The sequence below is a fragment of the Copadichromis virginalis genome, linkage group LG10, assembly GCF_057382275.1.
Source record: "Copadichromis virginalis isolate Kocher_CV1m ecotype Utaka linkage group LG10, C_Virginalis_male_GT1.1, whole genome shotgun sequence".
Classification (NCBI taxonomy): domain Eukaryota; kingdom Metazoa; phylum Chordata; class Actinopteri; order Cichliformes; family Cichlidae; genus Copadichromis; species Copadichromis virginalis.
The window spans coordinates 1,680,787-1,700,407 of record NC_140627.1 but is presented as its reverse complement, the minus strand read 5'-3'; the positions used below and the strand labels follow the sequence as shown (position 1 = coordinate 1,700,407).

The following is a 19,621-nucleotide window of genomic DNA, read 5'->3' as shown; positions in this document are numbered from 1 at the left end:
GTGAACAATCCCGACAATAGAAATCTGTGCCAAACCGGTCTGTTTGTGCAAAACATGAACTTTTGCTGCCACAGATGTGTGCTTTATTCTGCAGAACAGCTATTTTGTTCAGGAGTTAAACTGCAAACTGTGCGTCACAGCCAGCACCCAGTAAACAGTTTCATAACGACACTTCTGCTTATGTGAGGCTCATAGCACAGCGCTGCTCCAGCGCCTGATTGCGCAATCGCTTCTACCAAAACAACTCAGACCTGTTGAGTAACTGCGAGGGACAATGAGAAATCCAAGACAGAGCGCACACACTTCCAGATGAGAAATCCAATACGGCGTAATCGATTCACACTTTTGTTAGACACAAATGAGAGCTGCACACTGGAGACGGGTTATGGACTGAGTGCAAAACAAAAACAAAGGCCTTAAATATGACACCAAAGTCTGTTGTAGAAATGCATGATGCACAGAGAGGAAACTCACCGTTCAGCTGGAGTCTCGTCTGCAATCAGCTCTGAGCTTGTAGAAAACAAACCCTGCGGTGGAGCCCCAGTAGCAATGTAGGGCAAGAGCACGCGTCCCCACGAATTGCATCATAACTCGAGTGCAGGGTGTGGTGATGAAGGGGGCCAGTGAGGGATAGAGCAGTGATGCTGGGTTTCTTGGGGGGGGACACACAAACACAGAAAGAGGGAGAGATTTCATCTTTTGCCTGGTCAAACCTCCAGAGAGGCAGTCTAATTAAGACTCTATAAATAAGTGGATCACTTTCCTGGAGCGCACTTCTAACACGTCTCAGTCCTCTGCAGGTTTCACATTGAGGATGCATGAACGGCATCGTGTCAAATTAGAAAAAAACAACTCCAAAACTAAGGACATTGCAGTTTTCAGGTCATTAGTAGAGCCCTCAGCTGTCCGCTGGCGTGTCTGAGTTCCTGTCTCATCTCATTTGCCAGAGTTAAAAGAAGAAGTTGTCCACTCTTCTCCCACAGGTGGAAGGTGTTTCTGCGAGGGCTCGAACACAGTCCGGGTTTACTGTCTCCTGGGATCCTGTTAAGAAAGCGGAATGATGGGAAGATTGCAGAGCAGGTGTCATTTACCACCCGACCGCACGACATGTGATGTTAAAATGACAAAGTACAGCCTCTGCCTGGACGTGGTAGCGCTGAGTTCAGTTATAGTCATGTCAGAGGTCATTTAGTTCATATTTTAAAGAAGCACAAAAACATTATAATAGTTTCAAATGAAAAGTTTTTCCACAGAAATGTATTTGGAGATTTCATTTGTACACGTAGACCTCCGATCTTTGTTTCCTAATATGGAACATATTTGTGTTCTTCATTTGTCTTTGTGTTTAAATCACAATCTTCGAGATGAAATATTGTCTGTTTTACAAAGGTCTGATGGGAAATACAAGCAAAATATCAACCTGTAATACTGTGCTCCTTAGTACTCATCAAACGAGCTGGATGAAAGGCTTATAGTTACACAATCCTTCATAACACAACGCTGTCACGTCTCAGCTTGCAGTCTGATTTCAGTGATGTGGGCAAGTGGACAGGATGTAATCTGATTACTGTCAGATCATGTACAGCTGCTTGTAACAGAAACTAGCTGTTTTGTTCAATAGGGGGCAGTGTTACCTTGAAGTTTAAAAACCTCACTGGGCTTACTGGGGAAGTCCCAGGATTATGTTATGTCTGTATTCCCTGTGCGGCAGTTAATGTCACTTAGAAAGTGGGATGTACCGGTTTGATTAGCTCTCCGTGGGAAAGCAGAGACATGTTTGTTTGTTAAACTACATTTTAACCTGTTAAACCTCCAGCATGTTTAAAAAAGCTGATACCTGGAGATTCAGCAGGATGATGCAGGAGCTCTTCAGGAGTGATGGAGAGAAGCAGGAAAGCATGTGAGTGCTAAAACAGGGCGCAAATATTTGCACTTGTTTGACAGTATATGGCACCTGTTGGTATAACAGCTCGTGTCCTGGTGTGTGTGTGTAGTGAAGTGGAAGCGATCAGGAGAAGACTTTCCAATGCTGTAAGCAACTGCAGAGAGGAGAAGGAGCTCTGCTGGAGGACGGGCCGATACCTGGAGAGAAGATAACAAAGATAAAAAAAGAGCTTGTTATATTAAACCTTAGCAGCTAAACTAGACTTAATGGCAAAGAAGGGACTTTTATATACGCACTGTTCATGGGCTGTAGTCTCACAAACTGGAATAACGCTGTGCACGTCACTCCTCTGTGGAACATTTCAAAATAAGTTATGTCACCGCTATGATGACATCGTCGATGATTGACTGTGAATCCAGGTCACAGCAACAGGTGGAAATAAAGAGAAAACTCTGGAAGCAGGAATATGAAAAAACATTAATAAGAGAAATGGTGAGAGGCATGCACAAGTGTGTCCTTTTTTGACTTCAGCCAAAAGACATCGGGACAGACGCTGTTTCACCTTAGAGTTCAGGCCTGCTCACAGCCCTGTGACCAGCTGGCCACTGTTAAACGTCGCAGATTTCATTGATGTCAAAAGCAAATCACTGGTGTTGATTTCATGTCCTGATTGGAGGCAGAGAATCAGCGGCTGAGACAGAAAAATGAACATCTGCCTGCTGAGGCGACGTCTGGGTCTCCAAGTATACTTGTTGTAACGATTTAACACCACATTTTGTCTCTAACGGCTGGAGTCGTGTAAAAGCTGAAAGAATTTCCAGCTAAGTCAGAAACAGTCATGCTCTGCTCCTCTTTCAGCTGTATTATCTCAGAGGGAAAGGTCAGAAAATGAGGTCAGCTATGCAGAAACTGAAGGTAATTTTGTTTCAAATTGCTTCTTTGACCAAATAGCACATTGATAGCTGTAGCAAAGATTTTCTGTGTCCTGTACCACAAACTGGAGGAGATAGTCTTACATAGTAAGGATGAAGAAACACTGAAGGTATGAACAGCTTCATCATCTTTCGGATGTCACGTCTGCTACGAGTCTTTTTGCTGTCAGAGACGAGTTGATTGGAAAGTCAGTCAGAGACTTAAATATGAATAAAGTTTGCCGCCTGCGCTCAAACGTTTCATCTTTTGTCTGCAGGATCTAAGAAAGGAGCAACGAGAGTTATAGAAGCAGCTGGATACCAGGCAGGAAAATGAACCTGTGCAAGCAACGTGATCATTTATGCTGGTTTAAAAAAGTCTCCGTTACTCAGTGACACCTTTAACCAGTAACTGACATGAACTGAAACTACTTGCAGCACGCTGCAGTCTTTGATGAGCAGATCTCAGTTTCTATATTACACTGACTTTTCTCCCATCTGTCCGTTCTTCACTTTCACAGAGCTGCACTGCGATTCCAAGAGGAGTCCAGGAGAAACACAGACTATGGTAAACATAGCACAGCGTCATTGTTTAGCATCTTTATGGAAAATGTATTTAAAAGCAGCTTCGCCGCTAGCTCTTCCTCGCCTTCCACTCTTTGGGAAGTGCTTCCTTGCGTTTGAGTGCGTCCACTTTAATGACTGTTTGCAAACAGAGGGGTTTACAGTCCTTAGTTTTGCAATAAAACTCACATTTTAACGGTAATGAATTAACATCTCATATCTGTGGGTCATGACTGGGACTATTTCATAACGAGACACTGAACATTCCTGCGCAACCATAACACGTATTGCCACAAGCTGCTGATTTTGTGCCTTTGTCTTTGCACAGATGCCACAAATAAGATACAACATCACAACATTTGGGCACAAAATGAAAAGACAGAGATGAGGTACTTAACCGCACATCACACTAAAACAGGTCCCTTGTGCTTTGCTGATTTGAGTATTGTGTGTTTGTGCTTAGTTGGTGGTGTAACTGTGTCAAGGTCGTGTGGGGAGTAAAGTTAGGAGGCTTCCTCCTCGGTGTGCTCGTTTTGGTGGCCTCTGTCTGCGTCACTCCGCCTCCAACCTGCGGGAATCCGACTGTGCAGCACACAGCGTCCATCCTGTTTGTTAACAACTAACTGGAATTCATATGAGTCTACACGCCACCTAATGCAGTAGCATTAACATCAGCCAGTAACGGGGCTCTCTCATCTGTGGCTCTCTTCGTGCAGCGCTCTGTCGTTGCTTTCAAGTTAAATAAAAGAGTAAAAAATTGGAAAACTTAGACTTTGAAGGTTTCATTTATTTATTTTGTAAAAGTATGTTGAACCTGAGCCTGTTGAGACACGCAGCACTGAGATCCTGATCAAGGAGGCTCCCCGGCTGTGTTTTCTCTGATGTTTGAATGATTTTTAAATGGCACTTTCATACTTTGAGTAATGTCTGTAATTTTGCAACAGTGCTAACCACCGTGCTGCCGTGTTCAGTTCAGTTCAGTTTTATTTTATGGCACCACATCACAAAACTGTTTCCTCCAGGCGATTTATATTGTAATGTAAAGACCCTACGATGATACGGCGAACACAGAAAACAAAAAAGCCCAACAATAAGATGACCCTCGAGTGTTACTCCAAACACTGAAAACCACTGGATTCCACTTGGCGACAACAGGAAGGACATTTATTTGATGCAAAGGATGTTGAAGATGGAGCTGCCAGGCAGGCAGAAAGAGGAAGACCACAGAGAAAGCTCATGGATGAGGTAGAGGAGGACATGCAGAGGGCTGGTGTAAGACGGTTGGAGGGGTAGGGTGAGATAGAGGCAAAGGATCTACTATGGTGGCCCATAATGGGAGCAACTATAAAAAGAAGAAGACCCTCTCTCCTTAATAACATCCTAACTCTCCACCATTCAAACCATTTTAGGACACTCTTCCATATTTATATGGTCATGTATTTGTTCCATTAATATGCTAGCTTTCACAACACTGATTTGAACTAACGAGGCTTTAGACTGAAGCATTTATAGCTGCTTCAGTTCAGCTGAAATAAGACGTTATTTCTGAGGAACACATGAGAACATTTGGTGATTTCAGTCTTTAATAAAATATCAAATATTTACAAAGTATTATCTGTGACACACCCTTCAGATGGGTGAGTTTCATAGTGTGCTTCCTCCCTCATTTATGTGGCGTCAGTGAATCAAAGACCTGTGCAAACTATCACAATGTTTTTGGTGATGACATAACAAATTGGATTTTTGCCACCACCTAAGTTCATTCTGCACATTAAGCTCCTTTGTACGTCCATCGACATCTGCATACCTCACTTGTCTTCACTTACTTATTTTTGTACTTATTTATTTATCTTGTTCCTTCAACCTAACCTGGCATTTGTGTTTGGACAGCAGAGGAAGAATTTCATTGCACAGAGAAATGCTTCTGTACACGTGACAATAAACACTTTGAATCTTTGAATCCTGAACCATTCGAACTATGTCATATTATTTCTTATATGGATCATCTAGCTTTGGGTGTCTCAGACATTATTAACATCATCATACTGTTGGGTAAATATCATATCCATTGTGCTAAATCGAGGAACTCAACGCCTTCTTTGTTTTATTAATGATTTAAAGTTTTTTTTTCTTTGCTTAAAAAGACTAAGAGCAAATATGCCAAAAATATTTATCAGGGCCTTGCCCGTCTCCTGCTATTTTGACTTATCTTATTTTATTTTTTCATTGCTCTCCTTTACGCAAAATTTAAATGCCTGCCATATGAATCTTTTCTGTTTTGTTTTTAGATTGTATTTTTTTTCTATTATTCATAATTCCTCATTGTATTTGTATTGTTATCACTGTCATCGTCTTTGAGCGTTTGTATTTTCAATTGCTCAATAAATTAAAAAAACAAAACAAACGAAAGCTGTGCAAACGAAACCGCTTCCTGTTGGCTTAACGACGTCAGCAGATGTGTTTCTGAAGAACATGCACGCAGTTTGGTTTTTGTTTAATTGGTTTTCGTAATTTTTTCGGTTATTGATTAAAGAAAAAGCACAAGTTTACTTCAGGCTAGATAAGAAATACCTGGGGAAATGTTTGGTTACGGTAGTTAAAATAATAATTTTAATAAAAATTAGTAATAAATGAAATATAACAAGGAGATTGAATAGGTACAGTGTATAGTTTAAAAGAGATTACGATGGATAAAGCTGGTACATTTCATGCAACTTCGGAGCATCGTTAACAAAGACGAAACAGCCGTTGTGTGACGTCATCACAGAGCGACGGGAAGTGAGGCAGAAGACGCTTCTTCTTGCCGAGCACAGGTATGAAATGTGACCGGTGTGGTCCTGCTGTTTCCTCCTTTCTTCTACCGTGTGCGTCTGTTCGTGTCATTCTGAAGTCCTGCTTTTCAAACGTGTTTGTAACCTGGAGGCTCAAAGTCAGCGAGTGTAGCACGTGAACAGCACGTGAACAGCACGTGAACCAGTGAGAAAAACCCGCCTTCGAACCTCTTTGAAGCAAAGTTCCCGAATTACAGCGCAAAATGGAAATTTGAATATGGACATTTTTTATGTTAAAATGGGAAGACTTATTTATTCAGAGACCTCCTCTGGAGCAGTTACAGTGTATTTCCTGTGTGTGTGTGTAGCCCTAACCTGTTTCTGATTTTTCCAGGTTTAAAGTATGGACTTGTCGTATGGCCCCTTGGTCTTGGGTGTAGCAGCTGGCCTTGGCTGTGGGCTCCTTCTTGGTTGGCGCCTTGGGGCCCGCTTTGGCGCAACATCCAAAAGTCTGTTGAAAGGGAATGGCTCTGGAGAAGCAAGCGTGATGGGAGAAGGAGGCGAGTTCAAAATGATTCTGGTGGTCAGGAATGACCTAAAGATGGGCAAAGGGAAAGTTGCTGCCCAGTGTGCCCATGCTGCTGTGTCGGCTTACAAGCAGGTCCAACGCAGGAACCCTGAGCTGCTCAGACAGTGGGAATACTGTGGCCAGCCCAAAGTGGTGGTGAAGGCGCCTGACGAGGACACCCTGATTGACCTGCTAGGCCGCGCCAAGGAAGTGGGACTTCCCGTTAGCTTGATCCAGGATGCAGGAAGGACACAGATCGCACCGGGCTCACGCACCGTGCTGGGCATCGGCCCGGGCCTGGCCGATCTGATCGACAGTGTCACTGGAGACTTGAAGCTCTACTAGAGATCCAGCTTTCAGCTGAGCTACCAGGAGTTTTATTGCAGGGCTTAGTTCAGTAATGACACATTTGTACTTTTACTGTGATAGCTCAGTGACACGGAGCAGTTCTTCACATCAACGGGACGCTCAGAAATATGATGATTTAATAACCTTTGTCCAAATTATGTACTGCTAATGAGAAGATTGATTTGTAGGAACTCATACTGTGATGTTGCACTGAAGCAGCAGAGCAGCTTAAATGAATGTAACATCACAATGGTGCTGAGACTCAATGGCATTTATTTTTTCCTATAAAATAATGTTTTGGGTTTTTTTTTAATTTTTTTATTTGTAACTAGAAAACTAATTGATGGGGTGCTGCTGATGAAAGCCACAGTTACAAAGCAGAGGTGGAGGTTTTACAGAACAGCAGTTCAGAAAATCACCTTATTTTTAACATGTTTAAAATGAGAAAAGCTTTTGTCTACACGTCAGTCATGAGCTGGTCAAATTCTCTAGAAGGTAAAGAAAGATGCGCTGACTAGAAAGGAGATGTCACGCTATTAGTGTTCGTAACGCTGCTGTATTAAAATCTGCTTCGTATGAAGCCGTTTCAGTGTGAAACACTTGAAATGTGAGTTTAGAAAAGTGACAAAGACAATTGGATACATTCATGTAACTGAGTTTAAGGCTACAGATCAGAGCCATGTGTGTAAATACAACCAATGTTTCACTGTTGTGCTACGTATTTAAAAATTCCAGCCCTGATAACGTTTTGCGTCTGCCTGCCCACTTTTATGAAACACAGTAACATCTGCTGCCACATCATTAGGTAGTCTAACGTGAGTGCAGTCATGTTGTCTGAGCACCGCGATTCTTTGCTTGACCTCGTGTTTTCCGGGTCGGGAAAAGACGTTCACGTTTTAATCATAAGCAATGTTTCTACACTGTAAAAAACGAAGGTGACACTTTATCATCCCACTACATCAAGGTCAGTTACAGTGGGGCAAAAAAGTATTTAGCCAGCCACCGATTGTGCAAGTTCCCCCACCTAAAATGATGACAGAGGTCAGTAATTTGCACCAGAGGTACACTTCAACTGTGAGAGACAGAATGTGAAAAAAAATCCATGAATCCACATGGTAGGATTTGTAAAGGATTTATTGGTAAATCAGGGTGGAAAATAAGTATTTGGTCAATAACAAAAATACAACTCAATACTTTGTAACATAACCTTTGTTGGCAATAACAGAGGTCAAACGTTTACTATAGGTCTTTACCAGATGAGTTCAAACAGGTGCCATTCATACAGGTAACGAGTGGGGGACAGAAAAGCTTCTTACAGAAGACGTTACAGGTCTGTGAGAGCCAGAGATTTTCCTTGTTTGAGGTGACCAAATACTTATTTTCCACCCTGATTTACCAATAAATTCTTTACAAATCCTACCATGTGGATTCATGGATTTTTTTTTCACATTCTGTCTCTCACAGTTGAAGTGTACCTCTGGTGCAAATTACTGACCTCTGTCATCATTTTAAGTGGGGGAACTTGCACAATCGGTGGCTGACTAAATACTTTTTTGCCCCACTGTAAATGCAGAGCTCCACAAAATCCCCTTCAGCAGCCTACTTGTGCATGTTTCTGACTGAACTGCTGGACACACACTCATTGCGTGACATCCCGACATAGCGTGGGATGACCTCACAGCCCGGTGCATCTGGCGTTCACCTGATAACAGGTCCTCCACTTTACAGATGACTGCAGGTTCACACTGAGCACCTGTAACAAAGGAGATCTCATGGTGAACGGTTACGCCAGCAGCAATAATATCCAACATGACCATTTGGCAGAAGGTCATTGATGGTCTGGAGAGGTTTATCCTTGGATGGCCAAACAGACCAGACTTGCTGGCCAGCGGTACCCTGACTGCTGTTAGCTACAGGCATGTACCTCTGCGGCCAGCGCGTTCCTCTGACATGAATCCAATTAAAACCTATGGAACATCGGCTATTTGTGCATCTGATGACAGCATAGAATTTCAAATTGAATGTTATTAATCGGGAGCGGATTTGTAATTTAAGTGGTCCCTTAGTATTTTTTAAGCAGTGCCGGTTTTAGTGTATAATAGCTGAAATGACTTGCATAGAGCTTTATTTTACTATAGCACCCCCTAGAAGCAAAACATGACAATATATTCGCAGCTGGGTGGCATATTGAACATTTATAGCAGTACAAACCGAGCACTTAGCCAGCCACAGAAAACGAAATGTCTCAAAACAAACAGAAGAACATTCAGGGTCGTCCAGTAACGTGCGCAACGTGTTCCTACACATTTCCTCTCTTCAACAAAGGTTTCGTACTGCACCTGCATCACGTTTGGGACTTCAGATTTAGCAATCACTGATCGTTACTGTTGTAGTAGAGACAAAAATATATGTCACTCTGTTATCACCCCCATCAGAACTGTGAGAGTTTGTTACAGCACATGCAAGACACGGTCACACTTTTCTTGACAAACAAGAAGCCTTTATTTTATTTTTTAAGTGGAAAACAAAACCGCTGTTTCATTCATTATGATCCTGATTATGCACAATCAAGTATCTTAAGTGCACAATTTAAATCTAAGGTAATTGAGATAAGAATATAAGTTCAAAGAGTTAATGATTGATTTCCTGTATACACACACACAAGCCTTAAGAAAAAAAACCTTCACAATCCCACAAGTGTTGTGATATTGTTTCTGATTTAGAGGAGTTAAACTTAACATTCAATCTAATCAAACAGGAGAACAAAGTTTGAAAAATGTCTCCTGCAGAAACAAACCACAGCATAGAGAGGGGGGGGGTTGTTAGTCGAGCACAAACAGGTCTGCAGCCCCTCCTAAGGTGGAATCGTCCCACATTAAAGCCGTGTGTAAAGCACATAGACATGTCATCTGGAAGTAAATGTTTTTCTGCATAGGCTTTGCTGGAAAGAACCAAACTTTCCTGTAAATTGTACGTAAAATACTCTTCTGGGATTTTCTTCATCAAACCAGCCCTGAAGTTTGAGTTTGGGGCATTAATGGGACAGCGTAGTGTTTCAGGATTGTGGGGACGGAAGCAGCGGCCATGTGTCTGAATATACAATAATTAAATGCATTTTACAGTCTGAAAGAAGAAGCTGCTCACGCACATCAAAAGGAAGAGGCTCTACATTATTTCTTCTCACTACAGAGTGCAAACCAGATGCTTCACAACAGACCTTTGTGTGTTTGTGTGGTTTTTTTTTCTTGTTTTGGAGAAGACCAGCTCTTCCCACAAACCAACCCTCCCATTGTACATAAACCATTTCCCATTCAAATAAAATAAACATAAGAAAAATTAATGTAGTCAATACGGAATGTGAGGAAATTAAATCTGTGATTCAAACCTTTCGTTTGACAACAGAACAAAAACTGAGTCCTTCATGGCAGTTTAAGGGGGGTAAAGAAAGGTTTAAAAACAAAAGAAAGATGAAGACGAGTTTGTTGCTGTTCTCCTCTCCCTGTTGAAGGCAGAGCGAGAGGGTAATGGTGTGGTGAAGGACTGTGGGGGATGGATGGATGGAAGCTCCACCCTGTAAGTGGAGATAAGGAGCTGGGGTCTTTACATGCCATAGCCGAAGCCTGGCTGAGCTGCTGGTTGACCGTATCCTGCGGGCGCCTGGTAGCCGTAGCCATACGCTTGCTGAGGGGCCACAGGGACGCTTGGGCCTGCTGTCAGCATCAGCTGGGGTGTTCCTGCGAGCCGACACACAGAGGAAACATGTCACACATGCACATTTGTTTTTGTTTCCTCGTTCAGATTTAAAAGCTTAGACTGGAAGCTGGTTTTATTTTTATGTCATCAGAAGTATAACAACAAGTTAAAGCCAGGTTTTCAGGACCTTTCATGACTTAAAGAATTCACAGTGATTAAACCGAGTGACTACAGAAGACCCTGGAACCACAAAGTGAAAGACGAGAAAGCAAAGCGTTCTCCTGGATACTGATCACGATAAGTGGATGTTGAGGTTACCGTAGACGATGGGTTGCGTCTCTGTTGCCTGCTCCTCCTCTTTCCTTACAGACTCTGAGGTTTCAAGTTTATCTACCTGCAAACAGAATACATGAATACATTTAGCAAAACGCTGAAACCCTTAAAAATGAAACTTACACGGTTCAAGGTCAGGAAAAAAAAAAAAGTAGGGGTCAACACACGATCTCTTAACAATAATGGACTCTTGCAGCAGATGGTGCGAGCCCTCAGAGCCCCGAGCTCAACGATACGTGTCAATGTGGGATCACATGAACCCACAGAGGAAACTGAGAACTTCCAACTGCAATAAAAACGTTAATAAAGTGCCATATTTTGCATGATTTTAAAAATACAACCATTTATGACATCCTCAGTTACGTTTAGTAGCAAAAGCAGTTGCCCTTTATTTCTTAATAGTCAACTAATGAAACGTGAATATCAGTAACGGCTTCTGCAGTCGAAAACAGCAGTCGTTGTTTTAACATCTTTTTTGGGCATAAATGCTGAGACTGGGGTTGCTATGATGGTCCAGTGTTTCCCTGCTTCTGCCTCACAGAGGCAGGAAATAAGTCAGTTCCTGTCAACCAGCAATATACATGAATACAAGTGAGAGCAGGAGGAACCTTTCTGAGCAGTGAGTCAGATAACTGCTAGCAGCAATATGCAGAATGGACTTCTACGGTCCAAAGGGGAAAGCAGCAGCAGCTGGATGCATGTTGTTTCTAAAACACAGCAATAAAGGCTTCCTCAGCAGTTTACTTCCACACCCCGTGTGCACATTCAGTTTGTCCATGCAGTGTAACAAACAGCAGCCCTTTAATTAAAAGCAGTGAGACAAAGCTGCTGAGTGTCTCATGCTGTATGTGTCACACTGCTGCAGCAGTAAGACTCAGCTTATTTAGAGGCGGAGCCAGGTTACTTCAGGTGCTTCCTATCGTTCAAAGCCTTGTGCATGAAGCTGGGCAAACCAACAGCCTGCAGGTTTGTATGAGCAAGACTTTTATTTGGTTAACACACATGCATCAAGTCCCAAGCATCAGAATGCAACACAACTTCACAGGAATGCTTCAAATCACTGCGTCGACGCCACTGAACAACATACTGAATAATAAGACTTACTTACATGCTACGGCTATACCAAGTTTTGTATTACAGCCTATATGGATAGTTGCCCAACAATTACAAAACCAGTTTGACCGACTGATCAGTTTTTGAGTGCGCAAAGAGCATTAGAGCTAAAACCATGCACACTCCAGGCTGCAATCTCCTAAACTGAATGCTGATCAAACACAGAGCTTTAAACTGTCACCTGTTCCTTAACTGCATCAACCTGAAAGAGAAGAGGAGCAGCACAGAAGATGAACATTTAAAAAAACAAACTGGCAGAGGCGGCTGGAGATGCAAAGTAATCAGACAAAATTGTGCAAGTTTTATTTCACTGAGGATTCCTCGTGTGCCAACGTGTCCTCAGATCTTTTGAGTGACCATCTAACAGGAAACCCGAGAAGAGCCGACTCACCTTGCTGAGGTACTCCCTCATGACCTGAATGAAGTACGGCATAGAAAAGTCCATGATGTTGTGCCTCCAGGAGGTCTCCAGCACCACATCAGGTCGTAGCAGATCGTAGCAAGTGAACAGGCAGGCGGCAAAACACTCCTTCTTGTTCTCCTGCAGGAACCAGGACAGCAGCTCCTCTGCCAGCTCTGTGTCTTTGGATTCTGAAGCATACTGCATGGCATCCTGCAGAGCGAGAGGCAGCACACACAGGGTCAGGAAGAGTGCAACACACCTGCTTACCTTAACCTGAGCACTCAAACGGAAGGGGCACCTTATAAAGCTTGTCCTTCTTGCAGAGCTCTACGCTCTGTTTCCAGCGGTTGTTGCCCTTAAACAGGTAGGCAGCGATTCTCCTGAACTCAATCAGCTCGTGCTTCTCCAAGCGCTGGGCCAGTGAGATGTTGTCAAAGTTATCGTAGGCATCTATTGATGTTCTCAGTGCCTAGCAGGAGTACGCAGAAAATGAAAGCGTGAGGTGGGTATTTTTGAAATAACAGAACATTGAACTAAATCCACAGTTACTCACCTGATAGTCCTCCTCTGTGATGAAGAGGTTGTTAAGTGCTTCGTTGACCGATTTGTTGTTGTGGTTCTGTACTGACCGTAGGTACGGTTTGACCAGAGGCAGCTGTTTCACCTGTTAACACACAAGTGCGCTCAGTGCTCAGCCCAGTTTGAACCACAGAGGAAACCAGCCTGATGCATCTGAATCATTATGACATGGAACAACATGTACCTTGGTGAAGAAGTTGACGGCGCGTGAGTGGTCCAGTCTGGGGGAAAGCACTATAAGCAAATCGTTCAGTAACAATGGTTTGAACTCCAGATAGAACTGGATGGCTTTGTAATACAGCTCCACGTTGGCCACCTACAGCACACACAGAAGCAAAGAAATGATTTCATGCTTCTAAACAAATCTGTTTAATAAAAACAAAACACTGCATTAGGAGATAAATGTATTGGCTTCTGTTTTTTGCAGACTGCTGGAAAATTGTAATTAGCTTGACTCGTACCAGACCAGCCAAGATTTTACTGCTACATTAATGTGACACAAACGGTCAACGTTGTGCATCCTTGTTGGGAAGAAAAAAAACAAGTCGTGATTGTGATATCCAATTAAACTGTACCTTGGTGATGATGTCTTTGAACTGGCCCTCCTTCCAGGCATCTGTCGGGTGGTTCATCATGGTGATGATGGCGTTGTCGTACTCCTCGTATTTGTCATACAGGAAGACAAGTTCGGCCCACAGGTGAGCCTGCTCTGCTGCTCTCAGGACCTTTGGGATGTTAACTCTTGACCAGAAGAGCTCCAGATGCTCCCTCATCTTCTGGGGCTTGAACTTGGAATAGAGAATGGCCAGCTCTGTGAACATCCCCATGTGAGCACGCTCCAGGCCCAGGGCGGCCTCCAGCATGGTAATCAACTCCTCAAAGTAACCACGGTCCTGAGAGAGAACAACAGCGATGGGAGGTCGTCAAATGTTTGCTCATTTTTGGGCTAAGCTACGAGAGCTGCACACCTCAAAATCATTATGCCAGATTTCAAACTTCTGAATTTATTTTAAGGACAATAATGCTTCTCATCGATCTCTTACTTGGTAGTAGTTAATCAGCTCCTCCAGCTCATCGGCGTGCACTACGATATGGAGACCACACATCTGCGCCAGTCTGAACTCCTGTCCATCCACACAGGCGAAGCACACCTCTTTCCAGGTGCGGGTGCTGTTGGCCTTACGGGCGCCGTCCACAGCAGCCTGGTACTCTCCGAGGTGCACCAGGGTTGAAGCCAGACGACCAAAGTTGGAAACGTTGTTGTACAACAGTTTAGCGGCCTCATACATTTTCTCATCATAGCAGCGGTCACCAACCTAAAGCAAATAAAAAGTACAATAAACATTATTTCATCGATGACCCGTCGGCTCGTCAGAGCGTGAGTGACTCTGCGTGAGAGTGAGCTCAACCTGTTGGATGTGAGCATTATTGGGCCCATTGATGAACTCCTCAAGTTCAGCAAGGCGGTTGGTTTTGGCCAAAGCAAAGATCAGCTCGGTCTCTACGTAGGATTCGCGGGCCTTCTTACGAGCCATCTGCAGGAATTTGACCAAGTCCTCCCAGTTACCTGCAACATATTTACATTAATGAGGCTGTTGCTCTGTTTTCACAGTAATCCTTTCATATCTGCTGCACAAGCAAAGCTACTGCACAGGCTGCCATCTAAGACCCGATAACACAGTCGATGTAATTGATTGATTAATTGCTTTCAATTAAAGTGGCACGAGCACACAACTAACAGCCTTCACTAAAACCTGCTCTAATTTAGTGAGACCATTCTGCGTACCACTCGTATCAGCAGCCTGTACCACCTCCATGTATGCAGAGGGGTCATCAGCCTTGATGTAGGAATCAATGGCTTCCTTAACAAGGCCCTTCTGCAGCTGAGCCTTGGCCAGCTGGCTCCACACAGCGGGCTCATTGCAGCGCTCTGCAAACTCATAGGCTCGGTCCAAGTTGCCAATATGCTCGATCAGCACCTGTGGGGCAGGAGGCAGACAGGAAGTATTATCAAACCTTCTTCAGGTAATACGATTATTTGTCCAAGTGTCGAGAAAATAAGAAGAGACCTGCACAGCAGAGGTGTTGACATCAAACTTTTTAAAGATGGCAAAGGCCTCCTCAAAGAGCTCATTACTGATGGCAATGTTTGCGATGTCAGGGGCATCATAGTTATCTAGCCTGCTGATATATTCCATCACTCGAGTACGGTCAGCCTTGATGGCCGTCAAGATCAACAGGTTCTGCAGATTTCTGTGGGAGAAAGAAAAAGATCAGGATTTCTGTGCAGTTTTAAAATAATCGGGATGAACAGTACAGCACTACAGCACCTGTGTTCACTGAAGACTGAGTTATCCAACACAATCTTCTCCAGCAGCTCAATGAGCTCGTTGGGCAAGTCGGCAGTCATGAAAGCCTTGACTGTGACCGAAACCTCCTCTGGGTCCTGGGTTTCTGACAGTGCTGTCTGCACCACCTGACAGCACAAAGTAAGTAAGTTTAGAGAAGCAGTGCTGGCGGGCAGGGAGATTAAAAACCCACAGAACTTGTGTGCGTACCTGATCAATAAGTGGTCGCCTGTAGGGATTGGTCTCCAGCAGTACGCTGGCCCACAGGTCAGGGTCTCTGCGTCGTACAAGGTAGCGAGACAAGCTTTTGAAGAGGGAGTTCTCATTGCAGACCTGATGGAAGAAAGAAAGAATTACAGTGCTTTGTGCTACAGTTAAGTTCACAACAACAGAACTGGATTGGCTGAAACTTGGACTGGTGGCATCAAATCATCTTGCTCACATTGATCAGCTCCTGGTCACACTGTCCTCTCTCATAAGCTACACATGCCAAATGGGGGTCTCTCTTCTCACAGTACTTTCCCACCACACGGCTGTCATAGTAAGGGTTTTCCCTCAGGAAGCGTTCAGGGTTGTTGTTGCTGTCAATGTAGATCTTGGCCAGAGCATTGTGGGTTGCTGGCTCTTCACAGCCTTCATGGATACGAGACTCGAGCCAGGGCAGGAGCAGCTTCAGCCTGCAAGGACAGCGGACGTCAGAACTATCCCTGGCTACGTATACAGCTTTGACGCTTGGGTCAAATCTAGTTTCAGTAAGCTGTAAACGATGAGTAATACAATTATACAAATATAAATCATATATATGTATATATAAATTTTTATTTCAAATGATTAAAAAAAGTTATTTGACAAAAGCCAGCTCCAAAAGAAGCCGTAAACATCTGCATCACAGTTTCCCTCCTGATATTCACTCATTAACGTCCATACAGCTCCCTGAATTACACTGAAGAATAAGTGTCAGGTAAAAATTCATTATGTTTTAGAAAATAACATAAGTTGAATGTGTGCAGCACCTGTTCCTCTTTTCCACCTCAGCGACCAGTTCATCCGTGGAAAACTGTCCTCTGACAACCAGGATCAGACTCTTGATGACATCCTCAGAGCAGTCCACATCTAAGAGGCCACCAACCACCACAGGCAGACGGCTCGGATTTACCTAAGCAAAGATTTCACAATAAATCTCTCCTTGATCTGTGAATGAACCGTGCTCTGAAAACTAAATGTCTCTGTGTTGACTCTTACCTTCTGAACATAGATCTCAATGTATTTCTGCAGGTTGTTGCGGTACAGGTAGAGGACCAGGTCGTGGACAAAGTCGAAACGGTCACAGACGATGATGAGTGGGAGCTGGTCAGTTAGTTTGGCTTCCTGTGCATCACAGAGTAATGGGGAAGAGAGTGTAGTCAGTGAATCTGTACACAGTCGAATGTTTAGATTGGTTTGGTTTCTGCCCTCTATAATTATAATCACCAAAAAAATGTCTGTTATTTAAAAGTATCAGAACTTAATCAGTTAAAAAACCACATAGAAACAAAATCAAGCGTCTTGGCTTTGTTAGCTAGGGAGGCTAAAGGGATGGTCAAACTATTGAAAACAACGTGTGTGTTTCGCACTAAAGAACAATAAACTTCCTTCATACTAATAAGCAGAGATGCCAGTTCTCACTAAGCAGTACTGAAACACTGCTGCCATCCACAGGATTTAAAAAACAAAACTGGGATTGTGCATCTTGACACGACTATCCAACAACATGCTGCACTAGAAAAAAAGCTCCTTACAAGATTACACACAACACAAACCGACACTTTCTGTGTTTAAATGTGAAGTAAAGGAGCCTAACACGGTCACCGTTACCTGCACACGCAAGAGCCAATGAATGACTACGACTACGTAAAGTTAATAGATCAGTGGCTACACATAGATACACCCCAGCAGGTGTATGGACTGTGGTGTATAAACATATACGCCTCCATACAAATCCCAGTTTCAATCATGTGTCTGAAAATAATGGGAAAGGGGTGAAAGAAAAGCAGGGAATGAATCCTGCACTGTGGGGAGGAATAGATTTACCTGATACATGTCCTGCCATTCCAAAGACAAAAGAGGAAAAGGACAAAAGATAATTGACTGCCATCAGGACTGCTGGTTGAACAATTTGCAACAAATACAGGTAAACTGTCAATGTGTGCAGCTTGGCTTTTCTATAAAATATAAAGACAGACTATGCACTGTAAGCAACGTCTGATTATAAAATAGAGATTTCAGGAGAGTTTAAACTTTTGATCAACCCAACATTAAATTCATAAAACTACTGATAAAGTTCTGACAGCGTTACAGGTTACAAACAAGCACCAGTAGGAACCAACTGAGAAATAACGGGCGAGGGTAAAAGAATAACAAAAATTAAAAGAGTCAAAGTCATAAAAGCTGCTTGTGTCAGTGTTTGATCGCTCCAGTCATCCCTGTCACTACCTTGAGGAAGTTCTTGACACGCTCAGGATCGTAGCAGTTGCTCTCTCTGCAGATCCTTTCCACCTCTTTGATCTGGCCCGTCTTGCAGGCAGCTTGGATGTATTTGAAGTGAACTTCAGGATCCTGACTGAAGTTTACAATAGAGCCCAGGAAATAGAACAAACCTGAGGGGAACACACAGTTAAAATTAAGCTTCAAATGGGATCCATGTGGATAGGGACATTGCTGACATTAAAATATTGTTCTTCCCCAATTAGTTTACCTATTAGTACCTACTCAGATCGTCTCGTTTTCCCTGATAATCGAGTACCATCTAAAATGCTTGTCCCTTATTACTGGGTTTCAAAAAGGGCAATTTTGATGTTGGTGAAGGAGATGCTTTCATGACTCATTGTGTAATGCCACTGACTAGCCAAGCAGTGGCATGTAGTCTGCTGACGTCACACATTCAGATTGCTTGGAACCCCGGTCAAGTAGGTATTAAAGAAGTACCTGGTAGCAGGTACTACCATCTAATGGAAAACCCTAAAAACCATGTTGAGCAGTAGGTACAAGTGAGCTATTTGTATTGGCTGGATTATGGATTACTGATATAATAAAGAATGTTAAGAATGAATTTTTATGTCTCACCTTCAAAGCTCTTGAAGGACTCAAAGAGTTCAGTGAGAGCCTGTGTGGTGAGCTGTTCATGGTACTTGGACGCCACCTGGACGCAGATCTGCAGGTTCTGGCGGATGTTAGCTGAGAGCATGGCCCTGAGGCACTCCAGAGAATCTTCCACTGACAATGAGCCAAAGTAGTTCACCAACCACTGGAGGTTGTGTGGGGGGGGAAAAAAAGTTAATTCAGAGGCTGTACAATCTACAGCAAGCAATGACACATTTGCCAGATGGGAAAACACTTTGACTGTGTAGGTAAGTGAAGCCTACCTCTGGGTTGAGCAGGTGTGTGTGCACCACAGCACGCTTGATGTCATACAGGTCAGTGTAGTGCTCGAGTGCTCTTTGCAGGAGTCCAGCTTTCTCACACAGCTGGGCAATGTGGGCACGATCATAGTTGGTGAACATCTGGTTGCCCAGGATTGCATCAGCAACCTACACCATGAGACGAATCATTAGAAAACAGTGATTCATGCTTAACAAATGGATTCATTTCATTCTTTCAAGTGTGTGCATATTGGTCTACCTGTGGTGCATGCATGAGGTTCATCTCCAGCAGGCGAGTCTGGAGAGGTCCTTCTGAGGGTCTGTTGTTTTTCAGGGCATCCAGAAGGAATGATGTGCACTGCTGAATCAGGTTGTACTCCATAAACACATCCACAATCTGGACAAAAACAGAACCACAGGTAAGAAATAAACCAAAAATTAGACTACACTTGTACAGCTGAGAAGTATTAAAAAAAACAACAAAAAAGGCCTGTTTGTATCAAATATGGTAGCACTTATTTACTGCAGCTTTCACCTTTGATATAAACCCAACATTCTTGTCAGCAGTCTAATGTTCGGCACCACTTAAAGGATTAAATGTGAGGAATGCAGCCCACACAGTTCTCTAAAGCTTTTAGACAAGTTGCAATGACAAGTGAAAGTTGTCTGAATACAGTAACTGTTTAAAAAAAAAAAAAAAAAAAAGC

At 43.2% G+C, this 19,621-nt stretch overlaps 3 protein-coding genes and 1 long non-coding RNA gene across 8 annotated transcripts in view; 2 read left to right on the top strand and 2 right to left on the bottom strand.

Annotated features, from left to right (window-relative positions):
• Positions 1 to 838, bottom strand: part of LOC146699623 (vacuole membrane protein 1-like) — a 56,564-nt gene extending 55,726 nt beyond the window's left edge. For 2 of the 3 annotated variants that reach the window (XM_085469417.1, XM_085469419.1), the window contains exon 1: positions 475 to 837. The gene's annotated coding sequence lies outside the window, so the exon portion shown is untranslated. Of the gene's footprint in view, positions 1 to 474 lie in introns of all 3 variants that reach the window. The other variant, XM_085469418.1, reaches the window with a different exon arrangement.
• An 806-nt stretch (positions 839 to 1,644) lies between these two features.
• LOC146699622 (uncharacterized) lies at positions 1,645 to 5,654 on the top strand. 2 transcript variants are annotated; one of them, XR_014922432.1, is made up of 5 exons: positions 1,645 to 1,900; positions 1,995 to 2,927; positions 3,075 to 3,364; positions 3,689 to 3,749; positions 3,824 to 5,654. It is a non-coding gene; the product is annotated as an uncharacterized LOC146699622 (long non-coding RNA). The 2 variants fall into 2 exon arrangements; XR_014922431.1 differs by having other exon boundaries at positions 1,647 to 1,900; positions 1,995 to 2,800.
• Positions 5,655 to 6,034: 380 nt separating this feature from the next.
• Positions 6,035 to 7,356, top strand: ptrh2 (peptidyl-tRNA hydrolase 2). The gene is made up of 2 exons (XM_085471342.1): positions 6,035 to 6,173; positions 6,526 to 7,356. The coding sequence occupies exon 2, from the start codon at positions 6,535 to 6,537 to the stop codon at positions 7,042 to 7,044; it is 510 nt and encodes a 169-aa protein (XP_085327468.1). The 5' UTR covers positions 6,035 to 6,173; positions 6,526 to 6,534; the 3' UTR covers positions 7,045 to 7,356.
• Positions 7,357 to 9,525: 2,169 nt separating this feature from the next.
• cltca (clathrin, heavy chain a (Hc)) overlaps positions 9,526 to 19,621 on the bottom strand; it is a 34,923-nt gene continuing 24,827 nt past the window's right edge. Inside the window, exons 11-31 of one of the 2 annotated variants that reach the window (XM_085469415.1) lie at positions 19,174 to 19,311; positions 18,918 to 19,082; positions 18,619 to 18,799; positions 17,989 to 18,152; positions 16,759 to 16,884; positions 16,530 to 16,672; positions 15,959 to 16,193; positions 15,727 to 15,849; positions 15,499 to 15,644; positions 15,238 to 15,421; positions 14,955 to 15,147; positions 14,578 to 14,735; positions 14,212 to 14,484; positions 13,744 to 14,061; positions 13,353 to 13,484; positions 13,143 to 13,253; positions 12,888 to 13,058; positions 12,578 to 12,799; positions 12,368 to 12,388; positions 11,059 to 11,134; positions 9,526 to 10,781 (exon numbers count right to left, since the gene is read on the bottom strand). In XM_085469415.1, coding sequence (XP_085325541.1) covers positions 10,648 to 10,781; positions 11,059 to 11,134; positions 12,368 to 12,388; positions 12,578 to 12,799; positions 12,888 to 13,058; positions 13,143 to 13,253; positions 13,353 to 13,484; positions 13,744 to 14,061; positions 14,212 to 14,484; positions 14,578 to 14,735; positions 14,955 to 15,147; positions 15,238 to 15,421; positions 15,499 to 15,644; positions 15,727 to 15,849; positions 15,959 to 16,193; positions 16,530 to 16,672; positions 16,759 to 16,884; positions 17,989 to 18,152; positions 18,619 to 18,799; positions 18,918 to 19,082; positions 19,174 to 19,311 — 3,414 coding nt within the window. In that variant the 3' untranslated portion in view covers positions 9,526 to 10,647. The remainder of the gene's footprint in view (positions 10,782 to 11,058; positions 11,135 to 12,367; positions 12,389 to 12,577; positions 12,800 to 12,887; positions 13,059 to 13,142; positions 13,254 to 13,352; positions 13,485 to 13,743; positions 14,062 to 14,211; positions 14,485 to 14,577; positions 14,736 to 14,954; positions 15,148 to 15,237; positions 15,422 to 15,498; positions 15,645 to 15,726; positions 15,850 to 15,958; positions 16,194 to 16,529; positions 16,673 to 16,758; positions 16,885 to 17,988; positions 18,153 to 18,618; positions 18,800 to 18,917; positions 19,083 to 19,173; positions 19,312 to 19,621) is intronic. The other variant, XM_085469416.1, reaches the window with a different exon arrangement.

Excerpts from the sequence above, each read along its gene's own strand:
- ptrh2 (XM_085471342.1), top strand. The coding sequence starts at position 6,535 with ATGGACTTGTCGTATGGCCCCTTGGTCTTGGGTGTAGCAGCTGGCCTT.